The sequence below is a fragment of the Acanthochromis polyacanthus genome, chromosome 18 (genome assembly GCF_021347895.1).
Source record: "Acanthochromis polyacanthus isolate Apoly-LR-REF ecotype Palm Island chromosome 18, KAUST_Apoly_ChrSc, whole genome shotgun sequence".
Classification (NCBI taxonomy): domain Eukaryota; kingdom Metazoa; phylum Chordata; class Actinopteri; family Pomacentridae; genus Acanthochromis; species Acanthochromis polyacanthus.
This window is the reverse complement of record NC_067130.1, coordinates 5,803,556-5,821,005: the sequence shown is the minus strand read 5'-3', so window position 1 is coordinate 5,821,005 and position 17,450 is coordinate 5,803,556. Positions and strand designations below refer to the sequence as shown.

General features: G+C 40.5%; 1 protein-coding gene across 3 annotated transcripts in view; it reads right to left on the bottom strand.

Moving 5' to 3' along the window:
• Nucleotides 1–2,183: 2,183 nt before the first annotated feature.
• Nucleotides 2,184–17,450, bottom strand: part of LOC110966106 (nipped-B-like protein B) — a 28,504-nt gene continuing 13,237 nt past the window's right edge. For all 3 annotated transcript variants that reach the window (XM_022215357.2, XM_022215374.2, XM_022215365.2), the window contains exons 16-47: nt 17,350–17,436; nt 16,464–16,695; nt 16,075–16,226; nt 15,896–15,976; nt 15,651–15,751; nt 15,403–15,532; nt 15,236–15,318; nt 14,896–15,028; nt 14,658–14,801; nt 14,474–14,560; nt 14,025–14,242; nt 13,827–13,929; nt 13,642–13,740; nt 13,012–13,158; nt 12,376–12,510; nt 12,184–12,282; nt 12,028–12,081; nt 11,178–11,286; nt 10,946–11,082; nt 10,588–10,728; nt 10,370–10,463; nt 9,510–9,664; nt 9,323–9,413; nt 8,511–8,684; nt 8,147–8,337; nt 7,903–8,010; nt 7,295–7,495; nt 6,994–7,140; nt 5,170–5,519; nt 4,914–5,088; nt 4,039–4,227; nt 2,184–2,899 (exon numbers count right to left, since the gene is read on the bottom strand). In XM_022215357.2, the coding sequence (XP_022071049.2) occupies nt 2,540–2,899; nt 4,039–4,227; nt 4,914–5,088; nt 5,170–5,519; nt 6,994–7,140; nt 7,295–7,495; nt 7,903–8,010; nt 8,147–8,337; nt 8,511–8,684; nt 9,323–9,413; nt 9,510–9,664; nt 10,370–10,463; nt 10,588–10,728; nt 10,946–11,082; nt 11,178–11,286; nt 12,028–12,081; nt 12,184–12,282; nt 12,376–12,510; nt 13,012–13,158; nt 13,642–13,740; nt 13,827–13,929; nt 14,025–14,242; nt 14,474–14,560; nt 14,658–14,801; nt 14,896–15,028; nt 15,236–15,318; nt 15,403–15,532; nt 15,651–15,751; nt 15,896–15,976; nt 16,075–16,226; nt 16,464–16,695; nt 17,350–17,436 (4,707 nt within the window). In that variant the 3' untranslated portion in view covers nt 2,184–2,539. The remainder of the gene's footprint in view (nt 2,900–4,038; nt 4,228–4,913; nt 5,089–5,169; nt 5,520–6,993; nt 7,141–7,294; nt 7,496–7,902; nt 8,011–8,146; nt 8,338–8,510; nt 8,685–9,322; nt 9,414–9,509; nt 9,665–10,369; nt 10,464–10,587; nt 10,729–10,945; nt 11,083–11,177; nt 11,287–12,027; nt 12,082–12,183; nt 12,283–12,375; nt 12,511–13,011; nt 13,159–13,641; nt 13,741–13,826; nt 13,930–14,024; nt 14,243–14,473; nt 14,561–14,657; nt 14,802–14,895; nt 15,029–15,235; nt 15,319–15,402; nt 15,533–15,650; nt 15,752–15,895; nt 15,977–16,074; nt 16,227–16,463; nt 16,696–17,349; nt 17,437–17,450) is intronic.

Genomic DNA, 17,450 nt, shown 5'->3' with positions numbered 1-17,450 from the left:
ATAAAAATAATTTAATTTATATAGCACCTTTAAGAACAGTGTTCACAAAGTGCTTTGACAGTTAAAACATGCAAACACAGACAATCAAACAAGATATAGGAGACAAGTCAGAGTGGTCAATTACAATAAATAGTAAAAATGACAATTAATTAAGGAACAGGCACAAATCATATTTTATACAACTTTGATTTGTGAATACAAAACTTTTCTCAGTGCAACACTAAGCTTTGTCGATCACCTCCAGGCGCCGTACCTGTTTTAAATATTAAAGTTATTTATTATTAGTATTGTGTTATGGGAATTTGTGTGTAAACTTGCTCTCCTCACCAGCAGCTGGATGTTTTCTCGTGCACTATTTAAAAGGTATGTCACCCAAATTAAAACAAAATTACTATTAAGAATTAAAATGAGCATTAACAACCTAAAACAAAATGCTGTACCATGGGGAAAATTGTATGCCTGATGATCTTTAATGCATGAATTCATGGTGGGATGGTCTTTCTTCATGTAAAGTTAAAAAAAAAAAAATCCAGGCACTAATTAAAAATATCAAGAAATACAATAACAGTAAAGCTCTCAGGCATTCTGGAGTGCTTTCAAATATTTATTCTCCTGTAGAACAACTTTTTTCATTTGCTATTTTCACTGCTGAGTCAACACAAACACTGTAGGCATGATTTACTCCTTTGTCCTCTGTTTTGTCTGTTATCTGGGGCAGTGGACTCATTACATGTGTATATGACACCTTTTCACATCAGTGATAAATTCATTCATTTAAATTTACTTAAAAATCGCTGGACTCCAACTACTCATGTTCTAAACTTTCTACATCTTCAAAAAAAATTAGAAATATCCAGTTTTGGGAGGACAAATATTCAGGTTATAAATACTGTCCCTCTGAAATCTACACCGATGCCGCTGGTTATGAATTATCTGTCCAGAATGATTAAATGTGGTCACCGGTCTGTCAAGTACAGAAGCATAAAAAGTGCTTTGAGGTTTTATAGCCTTCTAAAGATGTCACAGCAGCAGTAACACAACAAACACTAGTAAGGTCTGAGAGATTTTTTAGCTACCTGACACCTGCTGACATGTGCACATCCTCACGGTTGTAAGGTGATCTTTGTGGGTTTTTCCTGTTTTGACAAAGCTTAATCAATAAGTAGATAATTCAGTTATCAGATAAGATCCGGTGTTGTTGTTGTCAGAGGCACAGACTTGGTAAATATTCAAGGCAAGTGCACCTTATGGAAATGAGAGCATGGAAAACTCCTTCACCACTTCACTCACCTTGATTTCTGTGAAACGCAAAGGTAAATAAAAAAAAACAGTAGAGGCAGAAAAGACAGAGTGCTGACTCTGAAAATTACACACTGATGTGGGGGACAAAAGCACAAACAAATAACAATTACTTAACCCTCCAGTTATCCTCATGTACAGGAACTAAAAATAATGCTTCCTTGTTTGAAAAAAAATAAAAAATTCAGCAAAAAAAATTCAACAAATTTCTGAAAATTTACAAAACCTTCAGGAAGAAAATTCCAATAATTCCTAAAAAGTTTTCCTTTAAAGTTTTATTTAAAAAAAAAAAACTCCCCCAAATTTGTAAAGAACATTCTTGTAAATATTTTCAAAAAAAATGAGTAAAAATCTTCCAAAAAATCCTAACAATATCTAAAGTGATTACACATATATCAGTGAAACTTCTAATATTTTCTTTAAGAACATTCACAAACAAATCAACCAAAATCCAGCAACTTTCACTGGATTTTGGTTGATTTTTTGTGAATTTTCTTAAGAAACATTTTTAACATTTCTTTTTTCCACCAGAAAATGTTCAAACATTTCCCAAAAATGTTGAAAAATCACATCATCAGAAGTTTCACTGTGAACATTTTTTTTTTTCACATTTTCAAACTTTAAAATGGGTCAGTTTGACCCGCAGGACGACACGAGGGTTAAGAAAAACTTATTGCAGTATTTGTTGCGAAAGAATCCCAGGCAGATCACTTTTGTTTGTCACTCTGTGCTCTATAACATCAAAATCTACATTAAAACAGTGTAGGCAGATACCGCACTGCTTTTAACATAAATAAAATATATCAACTAAAGGTTTAAAACAAGAAAAAAAACTTAAAAGTTGTTGGAGCTCAGGTAATTTAAATAAATGCATCTGGCGCTAGTTTAAATTCCAAAAACACTTTATTAAGAACATCATCAATACACTAATTTCCAACATTCACTTTAATTTTTTACAGAATTATGTTCAGGTATAAACATGTCTTTTAGTTAAACTATGATACAATACAGTGGGAGTAAAAATCAAACAACCGAGTTGCTGCACAACAGCGAAGGAACTCCCACACAATGTTTACCAAAACATTTCCTTCTCGTGTTTATCTCGTGCTTTAACGTATCTGTGTTTAAACAGATCAGTGTTCGCAATGCTTTACTTCCAACGGGGCCTTAAATCTAAAGAGGTTTCACTTTCTCTCTGGATGTAACATATTGGATCCATAGATGTGGGCTGTGAGGGAGATTAGCTCTTAGTCCCCTTCTTGGCAGCGTAAAGCGCCCGTAACGTCTGTGCCACTTTGCTCGAGAGCTTCTGTCCGCTCGTTAAGGAGATTTTCTTGTAAATAATGTCCGACTCCTTGATATTGTCGACCCAAGGCACCTTTTTGCGACCGTCCCGTTTCTTTGCCACAGTCCAGGGTCCCGAGTAAGTTCCAGTCATCCAGTGTATACTGTAGCCGCTCTTGGTCTTCTGGATGACTCTGGCGATCTGTGGCCTGTCTTTGTATTTAGGACAGCAGATGGCAATTACATCCATGGCCTCCACTGTCTCCTTCATGTGACCTGAATCCTCTGCAGAATCTCCGCCTTTCCGTGGCTTTCGCTATCAATGAAAGTGTCAGAGTGTTAGATATCTTTCTCAAAAGTGGCCTTAGAGACAATGTAGTACCTCAGCTACAATGTACTGACAATGTTGACATATTACCAATATCATCAATATCAATATTTTCAATCAATCAAGTGCCATGTCATTCAGTGTAGGCGATCATTTCTTTCTATCTAATCCGATCTTTTGCTTTCTGAATTATGACTGTCGCCTTTTCTATGCGTAGCCGATGTCAGTCCATCTGTCATTCTCTGTCTGCCTCGTCCTCTCTTTCCATTAATTTTTCCAGTTGTGACGATATATTCCAGGGTCTTTTTCAAACTTTATTTATTTGTATAGCACTTTTCATGGAAAACAACACAAAGTGCTTCACAAGAATTAAAAACAAAGAAGATATTAAATAAATAAATAAAAAAAAAAAACACACCCATACAACATGACATCATCAGGACACGGCGAGGCACCGAGGCTAGAAGGAAGACACTACCTTATCATGTGTCCAAAAAATGTTGCTTGCAGTTTCCTAATTTTGTTCAGTAGCGTATAATTCGCGTTTAGTAGTTTTAAAACATCTTCATCGGTTACTCTGGCCGTATAAGACACACATAGCATGCGTCTGTAAAACCACATCTCTGCTGCAGTAATTTTGTTTGACGTTTTATTACTTCTGTTCCAAGATTCACATCTGTACGTCACAACTGGTGGGATGGAACAGCAGAGAGTATTCATGCGGATTTATAGGATTTTAAATAGTCATAAAATCTAGAATCTGTGATGATTATGTACTCTTGAAAAGCCCAGGCGTTAACCCTGTCAGAGCATACAGAGTTGCTTTTAGTGGTGTTGAATCGATTTTACTGTAATTTCAATAATCATGATCTTCAATGTTTACAAATAGCATTATATTATCTTGTATATTCACACCCCCACAGATATGCTTCTGGGGATAGTGAGCGTCTCTCGCAGTTATTTTAGGGGGCTGAAAAGTTTTGGAATCCCTGAGCTAAGTGACTTCTTCTGCTGCGTCCAGCGAATATCACATCACCATTAGCTCACCAATGTCCTCAGAATTTTAATGCACACTATTAGGAAGTGTAAATACACATTTTACATTCAAGCAGCTTTAAAATTCTTACCGCAGGGGGATCTTCATCCTCGCTCTCCTCCTCATCGGACTCCACCGGAGCGGTGTGATTGCTGTGGTTGTGGTTCTGGGTTTTTGGGCCCCTCAGCAGCGAAGTGATGGCTTTGTTTCTGGCGTTGGCATTTGCTTCGCCCTCCTCATCTTCTTCGTCGCGATCCAAGTGCTCCATCAGTACCTTGAACTATGAGATAAAAGGAGGTAAAGCTTTAGTTAATAGTTTCTAGATACAATTAATTTCAACTGGCTCAAAGGTCCTTAATTGCTTTATTAATGAAAGGACAAACAGCGTGGCAGACAGCAGAGGATGAAACTGCAATGGAGCTGAACTGGGAAGGCATGAAAAGGCAAAAAAAACAAACAAACAAAAAAAACAGAATCTGAAAATACAGTCCTCTTCCTGAAGCGCTGAAGCAAAAAGTTAATATTCTTCACTCAGGATTTGACCGTGCTCCACTGAGTGAAACTCCTGCATCAGACAGAGTAATGTCTCTCACATTCTACTGTCAAAGTAGTTTCTGTTTCTCTTTATAATATTGTACCTGATCTGATTGAAAAGGCCTCTAATTTGTTAAGTTTCCAGTCAAGTCTAGATTCTCTAAAACCTGAAAACTGAGCCAATCAGAGGTGTAAAAGTCTAGTTTCCTCCCAGACCACTCAGATTACAAGATACTGAGAAGTTGTTATGGACTGTTTCTTTTCAGTGATGCCAAAACAATATTGCCCACCCCATCTTAAGTTAAAGAAGATTTTGTGTCATGACATGGGCTGGATGTCAGAGATACCTTCTTCTGCACACTAGCAAACACGCCTTTACCCTACTACATGTTTCCAAAGCTGAGATAATACATAAATAAACAGAATGCTTACATCCAAATACTGTTTCACGATGTTCCTCTTGATCTCGTCGCTGAGCTCTGTGTTGGCGAGATCACTCTTTAGGTAATGCAGTGTCTGACCAGGGTTGAAGTGCACCTTTGATTTCCTGTTCACTGCCTTGTCGTACACTTTGGCAGACTCTGTTGGTGAATACTTCTGGATTTTGCTGTAACAAAATGCTCAGTAAGGCTTGTACAGAAACAACAAATCTAATGATTTATCAACCTGCATTTTCGCTGTGGCCTACCTGTCTGAGAAGCCGTACAGATTCTTCAGATGCTGTTTGAGCACCAGCAGCAGCAGGATGCCCTGTGACGCACTGGCAAACTCCAGCAGAGGGTTGGGGTTTTCAGGTAGGCGGTCCATCACTGCGTCTTCATCTTCGGAGTCAGAATCAGAGGCCGCAGATTTCTTCCGCCTGTGGGCCGTTTCATCGTCCTCATCACTGCTACTGGATTCGCTACTGCTGTCTTCATCCTCGTCTTCATCCTCGTCCTCATCAGAGCTGTATTTCTTCCGTCTTGAATGATGATGCTTCTTCTTCTTCTTTTTTGTCTTCATCTTCTTTTCGTGCCTCACAGGCTCTTTCCGTAAACACTGCACAGACAGAACACAATTACTCAAACGCATGGTGGCATTTAGCCACTGTGGCCCAAAACCAAGTCTGCCGGAGAGCCTCAGGACTGCAGACACTGTCGACATCTTTAACCCTTTAAGCTGCAGTCAATTCCAGCCATTTTCAGTACAAAAAAATCGCTAATATTCTATTTGTAAATAAAAATATGACGAGAAATACAGGGAATATTGGACGCGCATTGCGAGGTGCATTTCCTTGAAAACGACCTATTCGTGGATTTTATACCGACTTCAAGACATGTTTTGGACAAAATAGTTTACTGGCTTGTTTCGTCTGGATGTAAAAGGTTGGATTATGGCCGTTTTTTGTGGAATATTTTCATCTGTGTGTAATAATGAACCCGGAAATGTGAGTTGCGCTGTGTGCGTTGAAGCCGTGTATAGAGAACGGATGGATGGATATTCGTTGTTTGTCGGACAAATGTGTTTATGTTATCCACTGTGGTAATCACATCTGAAAGTAGTTTATACCAGCGGATTCATGAGAATCTAAGCTTTTCATCGATGTATAATGTTTCTATCATCGAGTTTGCAGCGTCGGTCAATTAAGCGAAATACTTTAGCGCATCTCAAAGTGTACCGCGGGCGGGACACTGAAGCGCACTGAAGCGCAAAGGGTTAAAAGAAGGTTAAAGGCACACCTTTCTAATCAAGATTTTAACTGACCTTTTAAATTCTTCCTATGCCGTCATCAGGTTTTATCTTATTTTATGTTGTTGCCGTTTATCTTGCTGTTTTTTAGATGATGTTAATTTTAGATCATTTAATCTACTTTATTTATTATAGGCATTACATTTAATCTATTTTATTATTTTATGTATTTTTACTCTTAACTGTTCACTGTATTTTATTTTAATTCTATCTTATATTTGAAAGTTTTTTAGATTTTTTAACTCCAGGGTTTCCTCAGGCGTGTCCTCCATACGTAGTCCAGACCAGATAATCGTACCATCTCAGGTGACCAAACCTAAGTGGTACTACAATGTACAGTGGGTTAATCTAAAGTACATTAAGATGTGACAGCCCTTCCACACTGGCAGCTTTATCACTTACTTGTGAAACGGTCACATTCACCATAACCGCTGTATTGCAATCCATTTAACCCTCTGAGGCCCACAGTTGCAAAATTACTACATTTATTTTAAGGCTGTCCAGCTGTACATATTTCTGCCTGAATGTAGACAAACACTACATTTCCCAGCACCCCACACTTCGAACTGCAAAACTGCAACAACTGGGGGCTGTTTGTTTTTCTGTAATGTTTTTAACTGTTGTAAAGCACTTTGCGTTGCATTTTAGCTGTATGAGAAATGCTATACAAATAAAGTTTGATTGAAAGCAGACAGATTATGCCTTAAACAAGGCCTGGTTGTCTCCTGATAAACTCCACAACTAAGTGTAATATATGATAAAGAAACTAAACACAGTCGCTCACCTCCTTGAAAGACTGCAGCAAGTTGCTGCCAGAGACAGACAGGGTGATGTCTATGTGATGCATGATGAACAGAGGCTCCTCCTGCGTCTGGTACGGGAAGCAGGCCAAGTTGTCTGCTATGAAGAGCAGCATGTTCACCCCTGTATTCTGCAGGTGACAAACAAAAACACAGCACCATTTAAATGAACTGTTAATTATAGAAGAATATTTTATATCCTCTGAGGGCAAACCTTCAGACAGATACACAAACCAACGGCTTTGCACAAAAGTCAATAAAAGCAAAAGAGAGAAGTGAACGCACAGAGCTGTCGTCAAACAGGTTGAGCAGGGAAAGGAGGAAAGCCCGTCGATGTTGCCGGTTCCCTCGGACCAAGGTGTAGAGATGAGAGCAGAGAGCCGAGTCTGAGTCATCGTGACGAAAACCTCGGATCACAGCCTTACTGGGTCCATGTATGGCCTGCTGCACCTGATAAGACATCTTCAACCCTGCAACAGCCTTCATCTGTGAATAAAACGAGACGTATGGCTCATTATGTAAGCAGATAAAAGACAATATTGGAAAGCCTTCTGATTAAATACAATATATTAGCGGTCTAAAGTCCAACTACACAGCTGAATAATAGTACATTATTAGTAGTACAGAATATATATTTTTATTCATCGCATTTCAAACATAAAGTAAAAGATTATGAAATTTAGACTGTACATTTTCCCTCTATTTTCTCCATTAAATGTCCTCAGAATTACATTAAAATCTAAGTGCAAGGACAACTTTTCCTTCCTCACAGTGAAAATTCTTCTTCTTGCTGTAATAAAATCTACACACCACTTTCTACAGCTACAGTTAAAGTGAAATACGGTCTTTTACACGTTTGCAGCCTTTCTCGTTATCACCAGCAGCCCACTCACATGGATGAAGCCTGAGTATTTCTTGTCGATCTCCACCAGCTGTTGATCGGCCTTGTTCTTCATGGTTGGCTCCGGGTCTGTTCCCATGGCGATCAAGTAGGGCACACACTGATAAACAATAATTACAAATCTGTGGCTCAAGATGTATTCAAAATAGCACATAATATCAACAAGAGACAAATGAAAATCTCACACAGATCTTCCTGAGGAAACATAAACTGTATTTAGGTCTCTGTGGGCTCACCTGCACAGGATGGATGAGGCCCTGGCTCAGAGTCAGCGTAATGACACTCAGGCCAAAGTGCCGAACGGTGGACTGTGAGTGGAAGAAGGACTCCAGCACCTGCTTCAGGTAAATCTGCATTATGGAGCTGCTCATGCCCGATGAGATGTCGCCCATTTCCTTTAGATCCTCCTGTTTGGCCTGGTTCTTCCCTGAAAAAAACATTTTCGGTGCAGATTAACACTCCTGAACATGTTTTTAGCTCCCTCACTGTCATGGAGCAACTTACTCCCACCGTACTGCATCACAGTTTAACTAAAACATGTTTATACCTCAGCATAATCTTTTCACAACTGAGCACATCAGGTGGGTTTGTTGGACTCACATTCACGGTCAGCCTCTTGCATTCGAGAGTCCTCCTCCTGCAGGTACGTCTGCAGATTCTTGAGCACCTGGATCTTCAAACCGACCAAACTGCTCTCATCTGACAGGGTGTTGTTATACAGAATCTTCACGTCCTGCACAAACATGAGCTCTGGGTGCATGATGAACTGGAACCCTGGACAGAGTGTAAATGATTTAAATACGGATGTCATTACAGAGTTACAGGTAAATGAATAGACCAGAAGAGCTTTAAACAACAAATTACACTATAAATACAAGGATTGCTACTTATATTAAAGCAGCTCTCCACTGCAGGAAACTGGGGCAGGCATGGGCTGGTAGAAGAAATTTTTATAAGCACGGCTCCCTAATCAGCCCTGTTAACCTTTGTTTCCACTGCAGTGCAGGATCCGACAGCTTCGACTGCAACATCAACAGCGGTTCTATCAGCACATAGGGAATAGAACAGTAATGGGCTTGTTATGTTAACCTAGATGGGCGGATGGAGGATGCTCAAAAATGGTGCTTACTGTCCTCTCCACATGTAACCAATCAGGATTCTCTTCTCTAACATCAGTTTTATTTTTCGGGTCATCCAGACTCTGGTTGATTTTTGTCTCGTCGATTAAGGCTGTGAAAGAGGTTCTAGAAGGGCAGATCTTGCAGTGGGAACATGGACAAACAATTGCTGCTTTTGTGTTTTGAGTTCATACAACTCAAACAAATGTGGGCATTCAAACACTATTTACTTCCTGTTAATTGTCCAGTAGATTTAGCAGTGGACAACGACTTCTGAGTTGAGGTGGACTATACCTAGACCGATGAGGGCCTTTATCTGGACCTCCTCCTCCTCATGAGTGGTGAAGTAAAGCAGAAGTTCCAACACTTTGTCCTTGATGATAATCTAAGAGGCAAAGAGACACAAGAGGAGACAATAAGAGTCAGCCGCTAAGCCAGCAGCTCCATATGCAACAGTTTTTACCAAAGTTCTCGCGTTCACCTTGGTGGCACCCTTGAACTCTTCTTGGTCAAAGTCAAAGTGTCGACAGAGAGCCCCCACAGTGAACAGCGAGCGCAGGAGAGTCGGTTTGTTCGCAGCCAGAGTGGAGCTGCTGGAGTCCTCCTGGTGCTGTGTCTTCAGCTTTGCCAGAGCTCCTGTAAAAGAACAAACTCAACAAGTGAAAACTCAAGAAACAGTCGCTGCTTTTGTTCTTTGAGCTCATAAAATTAAAATAAATGAGAACATCGAAACAAGATTTGATGTGTGTTCAGTCTTCCAGCACTGTGAGCTTTAGATTTATCTTTTAATTTGAAGGTGAACAAGATGCAGGTGAATGAGAAAAAAATATTTTACTTCTTTGTTGTCCTTTTTAGTATGAACTGTAATTTTGGAACAGCCAGATTGCATGGAAAAAATTATTTAACATTAACACTTTGAAGTTCAAGAAACAGGTTAACTGTTAAATGCCCTGATCGATGCTTGTGTAATAAAATTTTCCTGTATTTTAGATTCTTTGGGGATTTTTCCATTTCAGTGTATGTGGCAATTAGCAGTACTTTTTAAATGTATTATATATGATAAAATGTGTTTTTTCCCCCCACACTGTTAAGAATCTCCCATTTATCCATCTACTAAATTAACTTGTCAAACATACAGATATTACTAATTCTAAGATGTTGTCAGCATTTTCTGTAGCTTCTTCATGCACCTCAGCTTCAGCTATACTATCACATTATCTAATCCACTTTGATAACTTAAAAACTAAGTACAATTGCATAAAAAAATGCAATAAATCAATCAAATAAAAACAGAAACTATTATTTGAACATAGAATTATTCTGCATATGCACAATCCTTACCATAGTACCGGTTAAAACAAGCCCAGACAAACTTGTAGTTGTGTGTGACCTTGTTCACAACAGCACCAAGACAGCTCACACAGTGTTGTACAACCTGAGGAGCAGACACAACAAGGGATGTTATGATAAAGTATGCTTTGGGCCAGTTGTTTCATATCCATGCTGATGCCGTTTACAATTTCTGAGAGCCTTCTGTGAGAGCTGTGAACGACACTGACCGTCATGCCGTATTTGATGATGAGCTTCATCAGGTCTTCTTCGATGGTGGTGAGGAAAGTTTCACTTGGGTGCTCCATCAGCGGCACCACCAGCTCCAGGATCTTGGCCACGTTACAAATGACCATGAAGTCATTCTGAGTCTGGAAAAAAAAAAGACACGAGAGCTGCACATTTAAAGTACAAACTTAACTGGACTTTATGTTCAATCAACAGTTGTGTTTTCATTTTGCTGCCACTAGATGGTCCTATTGCACAACAGAAGAGTTAACGTTCTTCGCTGCGCTTTGGTACAAGTCAGAAGATAAACTATTTCTTTCACATTCAGGCAAATACTTCACAAGCTGATATAGCACTTACATTACACTTGGTGGTCAGGTAGGGCTGCATAGTCATGGCATGTTTGACCATCAACTGTGCTCTGATTTTACTGAACAGGTAGAGAGTGGTGATGCAGGCAACCAGACGACCTGAGCTGACCCCTTTGTCCTCACAGTCTGAGACACAAAGACAGAAAACATTGGTGCAGCATTTAATGCAACAATAGTACGACAAAACTTCTGTAAGTAAAAATACAGATAAGCTTCTTTACCTGCAAGAGACTCTTCATACTTTAGTATATGTTCCACGAGATTGTCCACCAGCTGAACACAGGCCTTCTTGGTAGGCTTGTATGAAGCATTTTCTTCTGACTTCAACAGCTAAAAAAAAAATCAGAATCATATGGGAGTTTAATGAGATCAATCCATCCATTCATTATCTATACACCATTTAATCCTCATGAGGGTGGCTGGAGTCTATCCCAGCTGACTTAGGGTGAAGGTAGGGGACACCCTGGACAGGTCACCAGTCTATAAAAGGGCTACATACAGACACACAAGAACACTCTCATTCACACCTACTGACAATCTAGAATCATCAATTAACCTCAGTGTGTTTTTGGACTGTGGGAGGAAGCCAGAGAACCCGGAGAAAACCCACGCATGCAAACTCCATGCAGCAAGATCCCAGGCCTAGACCAGGATGCGAACAGGCAACAATAGTACTAACCACTGGTCCACCCATCCATCCACCCATCCATTCTCTATACACCGCTTCATCCTCACTAGGGTCGCAGGGGGTGCTGGAGCCTATCTCAGCTGACTTGGGCGTATACATATACAGTCAAACAATCACACTCACATTCACACCTACGGACAATTTAGAGTAACCAATTAACCTCAGCATATTTTTGGACTGTGGGAGGAAGCCGGAGTACCCGGAGAAAACCCACGCATGCAGAAAGATCCCAGGCCCACCCCGGGATTTGAACCAGGCATCTCATTGCTGCAAAGCGAAAGTGCTAACCACTACTCCACTGTGAAGCCCAGTTAAATGAAATTCTAGACAAAAGAAGTGCACAAACAGCTGTCCAAACATCAAAAACAAGTTGAACAACTTACATTCTGAAGAAGCTGCTCAAACCAGTCATAGCCTGAGTCTTTACACGCCAACACCTGGGATTAAATAGAAACAAGTAAGATTATGTCATAAAACAAAATGTGGCCTTTTTGATCAATGGCACAGGATTTCTCGTCTCAAGTCTTTGAAGTACACACCACGTCTGTGATATTCAGGATCTTTCTGGTCATGGCATTTTTGTCATGGCTCGGCGTCGGGGAGAACCAGAGTTTCTGGAATGTCTCATTCACCAGTTTCTGCATGGAAAAGATGTGGAGGTCTTAAAAACATATATCAAAAATGACAAAACAGCCACTTGTAAAAGGCATTCACATAAAAATAACACAAACCTTGATCCCTTCTTCATCGTTGACCCTCCGGATCATCTTGACGCACATCTCAGTGATCTTGTGGAAGTCTGGCTGCTCCAGACAAATGTCTCTCAAGATCTTGATGACCCTTTTTCTCACACTGATGCCCGTGTCCTGTGTAAAGACAAAGGGATACTCATTAGGACATGAATATAAAGTGATTTTGTTTGTACTAAATTGATCTAAATTGTAAAATATCCAGTGGAAATATGAAAATGCAAAATAAACACACTGATGAAGGACAAACAAAAAGGGCAAGGTAAAGTGATAAAGGAAATATGTTTCTCAAATACATAGCTGCACTGTCATGGCATTTTGAAATACATTATCAACTGCCAAACTGCTGCACTTTTTCATTTGGTCTTTAGGTGGCAGTGTGGGAAAAAGATGATTTAACCTGAGCTGAACTTTTGCACTTGAAATGAACTTTTTAGTCACAGGTTGCCAAAGTCAAGGACAAAGTTACACTTCAGTCTGACCCATGACAGGCTTTTAACCAGGTCCATAGTGCAGCACACATTGTGACCAAACCAGCTCAAAATATTACTTGAGTGTATGATGCAAACCTTCACACTCATGCATTCAGAAGGTAACGAGGAAAGCTTAAGAATTTACCAATATCCTTTCAATTAGCATGTCATAGTACTGCTCAATGAGCTCGGGTCGACTCAGCACGAAACGACCGAGAAGCTCCACAGCGGCCTCTCGTACACTGGTGGAGTTGTCCATGAGGCGACCATGAACCCCACGCTGCATATCCAACTGAGAAACAAATATGGGAGATTAGTCAAGCACAAAAAATAAACAAAAATAACAAAATAAACAAAAAACCCACAGTCTTTCAGGTGTCAATGTAGCGGCCTAAAGCCTGACGTAGCTGTAGCGGAACCAGCATGTTAGCAAAGCAGCATTAGCAGCTCCAGTGCTCACTGTCTATTACACAACAGGCATTTATGCACTAACCCGCATCTTGGATGCGCTCAGAGCCCAGTACACAATACTGTTCAATGCCTAAAATGAAGGACAATTGACCTGAAGCTTGAAAATATATGCTTCAAGCTGTGTTTATGGGTACATAGGTTCATTGAAATGCACACCTTACACTGCCTGTGTAGACAGGTGGACTGACTAAAATAGGAGTAACTGTCCTATCCAAGACACATGAGACTAACACCTGAAAAAACACAGCAGAAACACCTTCTGTGCAGACAGGGTGTATCCAGGAGCAAATAAAGAAGTTCTTACCCTTGCCAGAATACTTGGATCCACAGCCACCACCTCAGACAGACACTTCATGGCTTTAGTTCTGACTGCAATGGCGCTCTCACCCAGCACTCTCAGAATCTACATTAAAAACACAAAGAGTAAATTAGTTACAGCTGGCTCAGTGTGAGACCTCACTCATGCTTATGTTTAATTAATCCTTTTACCTGTGACAAATAAATATCAAAGCTCTGTGCAAATGGCCTCATAGAGGCCAGATATCTGACAATCAGACAGGAGTCCTCATAGTCCACTGTGTCAGAGTTCATCCTGGAAGAAAAGAGGGCGGTTTGATATGAGGATGGGAGAACAAATCAAACAGCACAGCAAAGTAGTACAGCGATCCAGAGTGAAGCAGGATTTACCTCAGAGAACTGAAATGAGATGGTGAAGCCTTGATAGCCTTGCGGAGGAATTTCTTTCTTGCCTCGGCCTTCTGCATAATCTCCCCAGTTGAATCAACATCGTTGGAATGATGTCGACCTTTCACGTCCTCATCGATCTCATTTTGGGACTTCATTGCTTTTTCTGCCTCGCTTGTAGTGTCCCTGTACCACTGGGCGATGTAAAACTTCCTGGCAAACTGGAGAAAACAAATGTATACATATTTGTTGAAACAATTTTTTAACATTATAAGACATAAAAAAAACAGATAAAACCATTTTCAAAGCAAGGAATCCTGTATAGAGACAGTTTCTGCCAAAAGTATCCCCATAGCAAACCATTTAAATGGTTGAAGTAGTACGAATAAGTGGAGTTTATCAGGAATTATAAATGTGTCCATAATTCTAGCTTATGAAAACTGAACACTCACCACTAAAGCTGGATCTGTCTCAATGTTCTCATCTAAGAAGTCTAACAAAGCTTTCTGGAGTTGTTGTGTTTCATCACTGCCTTGGATCTGGAAGGAGACAAACAGACCACAAGCATCTCAAAAGCACTTCAACACCTCTGTTAGTGTACGTCTGTTAAATTGATTCTGTAATTATCCAGTCTACCTCTCTTAGGATGCGGTCAATAGCCTTTTGGTCCATCTTGCTGGTGACAGCATCTTTACGCAGGCGAGAAGCAACAGTGCCAAGGTAGTCCAGCGACGCCACTCTGAGCGCCATTTCTGTCTGCTTGTTACTGAACTGGTGCACCTGGGATGCAAGACACGGAAAACAAAAGTCAGAATGAAAACAAACATCAGTGCTTTTTTGTGATGATGCCTTTGGGGTGAATGATGCTGCTCACCAGCAGCCGACCCAGTAAACTGAGCAGCAGTTCAGCTGCAGGCCACTCAGGCTTGTTGACTGTAGACAGCAGGTCATGAACAAAGTTCTCAAACAGAGGCCTGTAGTCCTCCTCTCCCTGTTTACTGCCACACCTGAAACATACAACAGTCTTTTAATAAGATGCATTTTTGAACACTGAACAAGGTAACATTACAGCCTATTCCAGAGCAGGAGCAGATATACTGTTAAAGGATGCTCAGAGTCACAGTTTACAGAAAAAGGCAAAAGAGCTACAGAATATGACGTTAACAAGAAGTGCTGTGTCTTGTTGTTTGGTGAGTGCAGAAATAATGACTTACTTTTTGAGAAACACTGAGAGGAAGTTCTGAGCCGTCCTCATGGCAGTTTCATAAGAGTTTGTAATAAGGACATCTTTATCCACCTAGAAAATAGCACCTAATATGAAAACAACTTCTGAATCAAACATTATTTTCTGGGAAATACAATTTAAGTCTTTGGTGGTTACCTTCTTATTATGTTCTTCCTCCGTATCTCTGTCAGAGGGAAGGTGAACCACACACTGGATGAGCTGAAGAACCAGAGCTGTGACCATCTGGATATACAGGGGCTCTCCATCCGAATCACTGCTGTTTAGCCTGAGGGAGTTTGAAGCATTAGTATTCTTAGATTTACTGAGAAGCACAGGGGGCTTCAATAATCAATTCCTGTTTTTTATCATTTCACTGAGAAAATATTTACACAAGCAGTGGTTACCTAAAGTTCCTGAGGCTGCGTTTACTAGTAGGCAGTCTAGCCAGAGAGGTGAAAATCTCTTCAAGAATGAGCTGCCTGTGCTTCTCGTAACGAGAGAACACCTAAGGAAAGGAAAAGTGCAAAGCATTAAATCAAAATACACAAGTAGAGACATCGTGTAGGAGTAGAACATCAAAAAAACCACTCTGAATCAATTTCAAAAGCAATTAAAGCAACACTCAAATAGCATCCAATGGCCGACTTACTGCTGTCACCAGTGTGATGGCACACAATTGCAGTTCACTGACATTCTCCACGAAAAATGGTGTAATGCCAAGAGTGGACACCTACAAAGTGAACACAAGAGCAGTCAGACTTGACGACAGCTCAACAGTGACACGAGGTCATGAATTTGAATGATATCAGCCCAAACACTGCATCGCACCTGAAGAATTGTGGTGTCAGTGAGCAGCTGGATCTCAAGGAGCTCTGAGATGTTGCTGATAATATCGCATACTTTGTTGTAGAGCATGACTACCACCTTCTGTTTGTGGGTGGAACACTTTGCTCTCTTGGACTTTGAAGTATGCATGCCACCTGGGTGAGGAAGATAAGAGTGTATACAAAACCACTTTAAACTGCAGAAGCAATGTGTTTGAACTTGTCAGATGTTTGGCAGAAATTTTCAATTCAACTACGATCGCGCACATCAGGAAATATGACAACTGTTACTTATTTCAAAAAGTAAAAGGTGCATCAACTTCAGCAAATAAGCCAAGATTGTTGCAATATTTGTGAAACATCTTAAAAAGACAGAATCAAACTGCGGCTGACCTCCATGGGGACCCATTCTGTAGACAGGGTCATACTGAGGGTACAAGGAGTTTTGCAGATGGAATTTGGTGTACTGCAGCACCCTCTCAATCACATCCTCGATGTAAACTGCTTTAGGCATGTGTGGAGACGTCATTATATTGAGCGCAGTCAAACAGGCATCAGCAGACTTTGTCACCCGCTCCATGATGAGGTCACGCCACAACCGCTCCTCATCCATGGAATCATTATCCTAGAAATTAGAATAAAAACAATATTTCAAGAAATTGTCTTTTACCTTTTCAACTTAATTAACAAGAAAAGCACTCAGAGAGCGCAGTACTGCACCAAGCCTGTTCATTCTATGACCTTGCACTGAACACAGGTGTGTTATGCATGTGTGCATTATGTACAGATACCGAATTGTCTGATCTAAATATGTAGCAGGTGGTGGGAATAGATGGGACTCGGAAACACCCCCACAATTTAATAAATTGCTCCTTGTATCATTTCTCATAAGACCGCAGCGGTGGATCTGTAGTAGGATCACAATCGTGTGATTCTCAGCAGGCAGCTGAGGTAAGGTTCACTTGTCATAGTCACTGTGACGCCACGCCTCTATCTCATTGGGAAATCCTTAACAAAACCATGGATCCAGACTGTAAGTCACATTACTGCCAAAATCTAATCGCTTGGTCCTTCTGTCATTTCTGACCTTCCCTGAAAATTTTATCCTAATCCGATTGTCCGTTTTTGAGTAATGTTGCTGACGGAAGGAAGGAAGGAAGGACGGAAGGAAGGAAGGAAGGAAGGAAGGAAGGAAGGAAGGAAGGAAGGAAGGAAGGAAGGAAGGAAGGAAGGAAGGAAGGATTCACGTACCAGGAGTAATATCAGGCTGACAACTTACATGATTCATCATTGTGGAAAGTTTGACGCTGTCCTGAATGTTCTTCTCCAGGATATTCAAAATCTTCACCAGTTTACTGGATGAAAACTGCAGACCAAAAA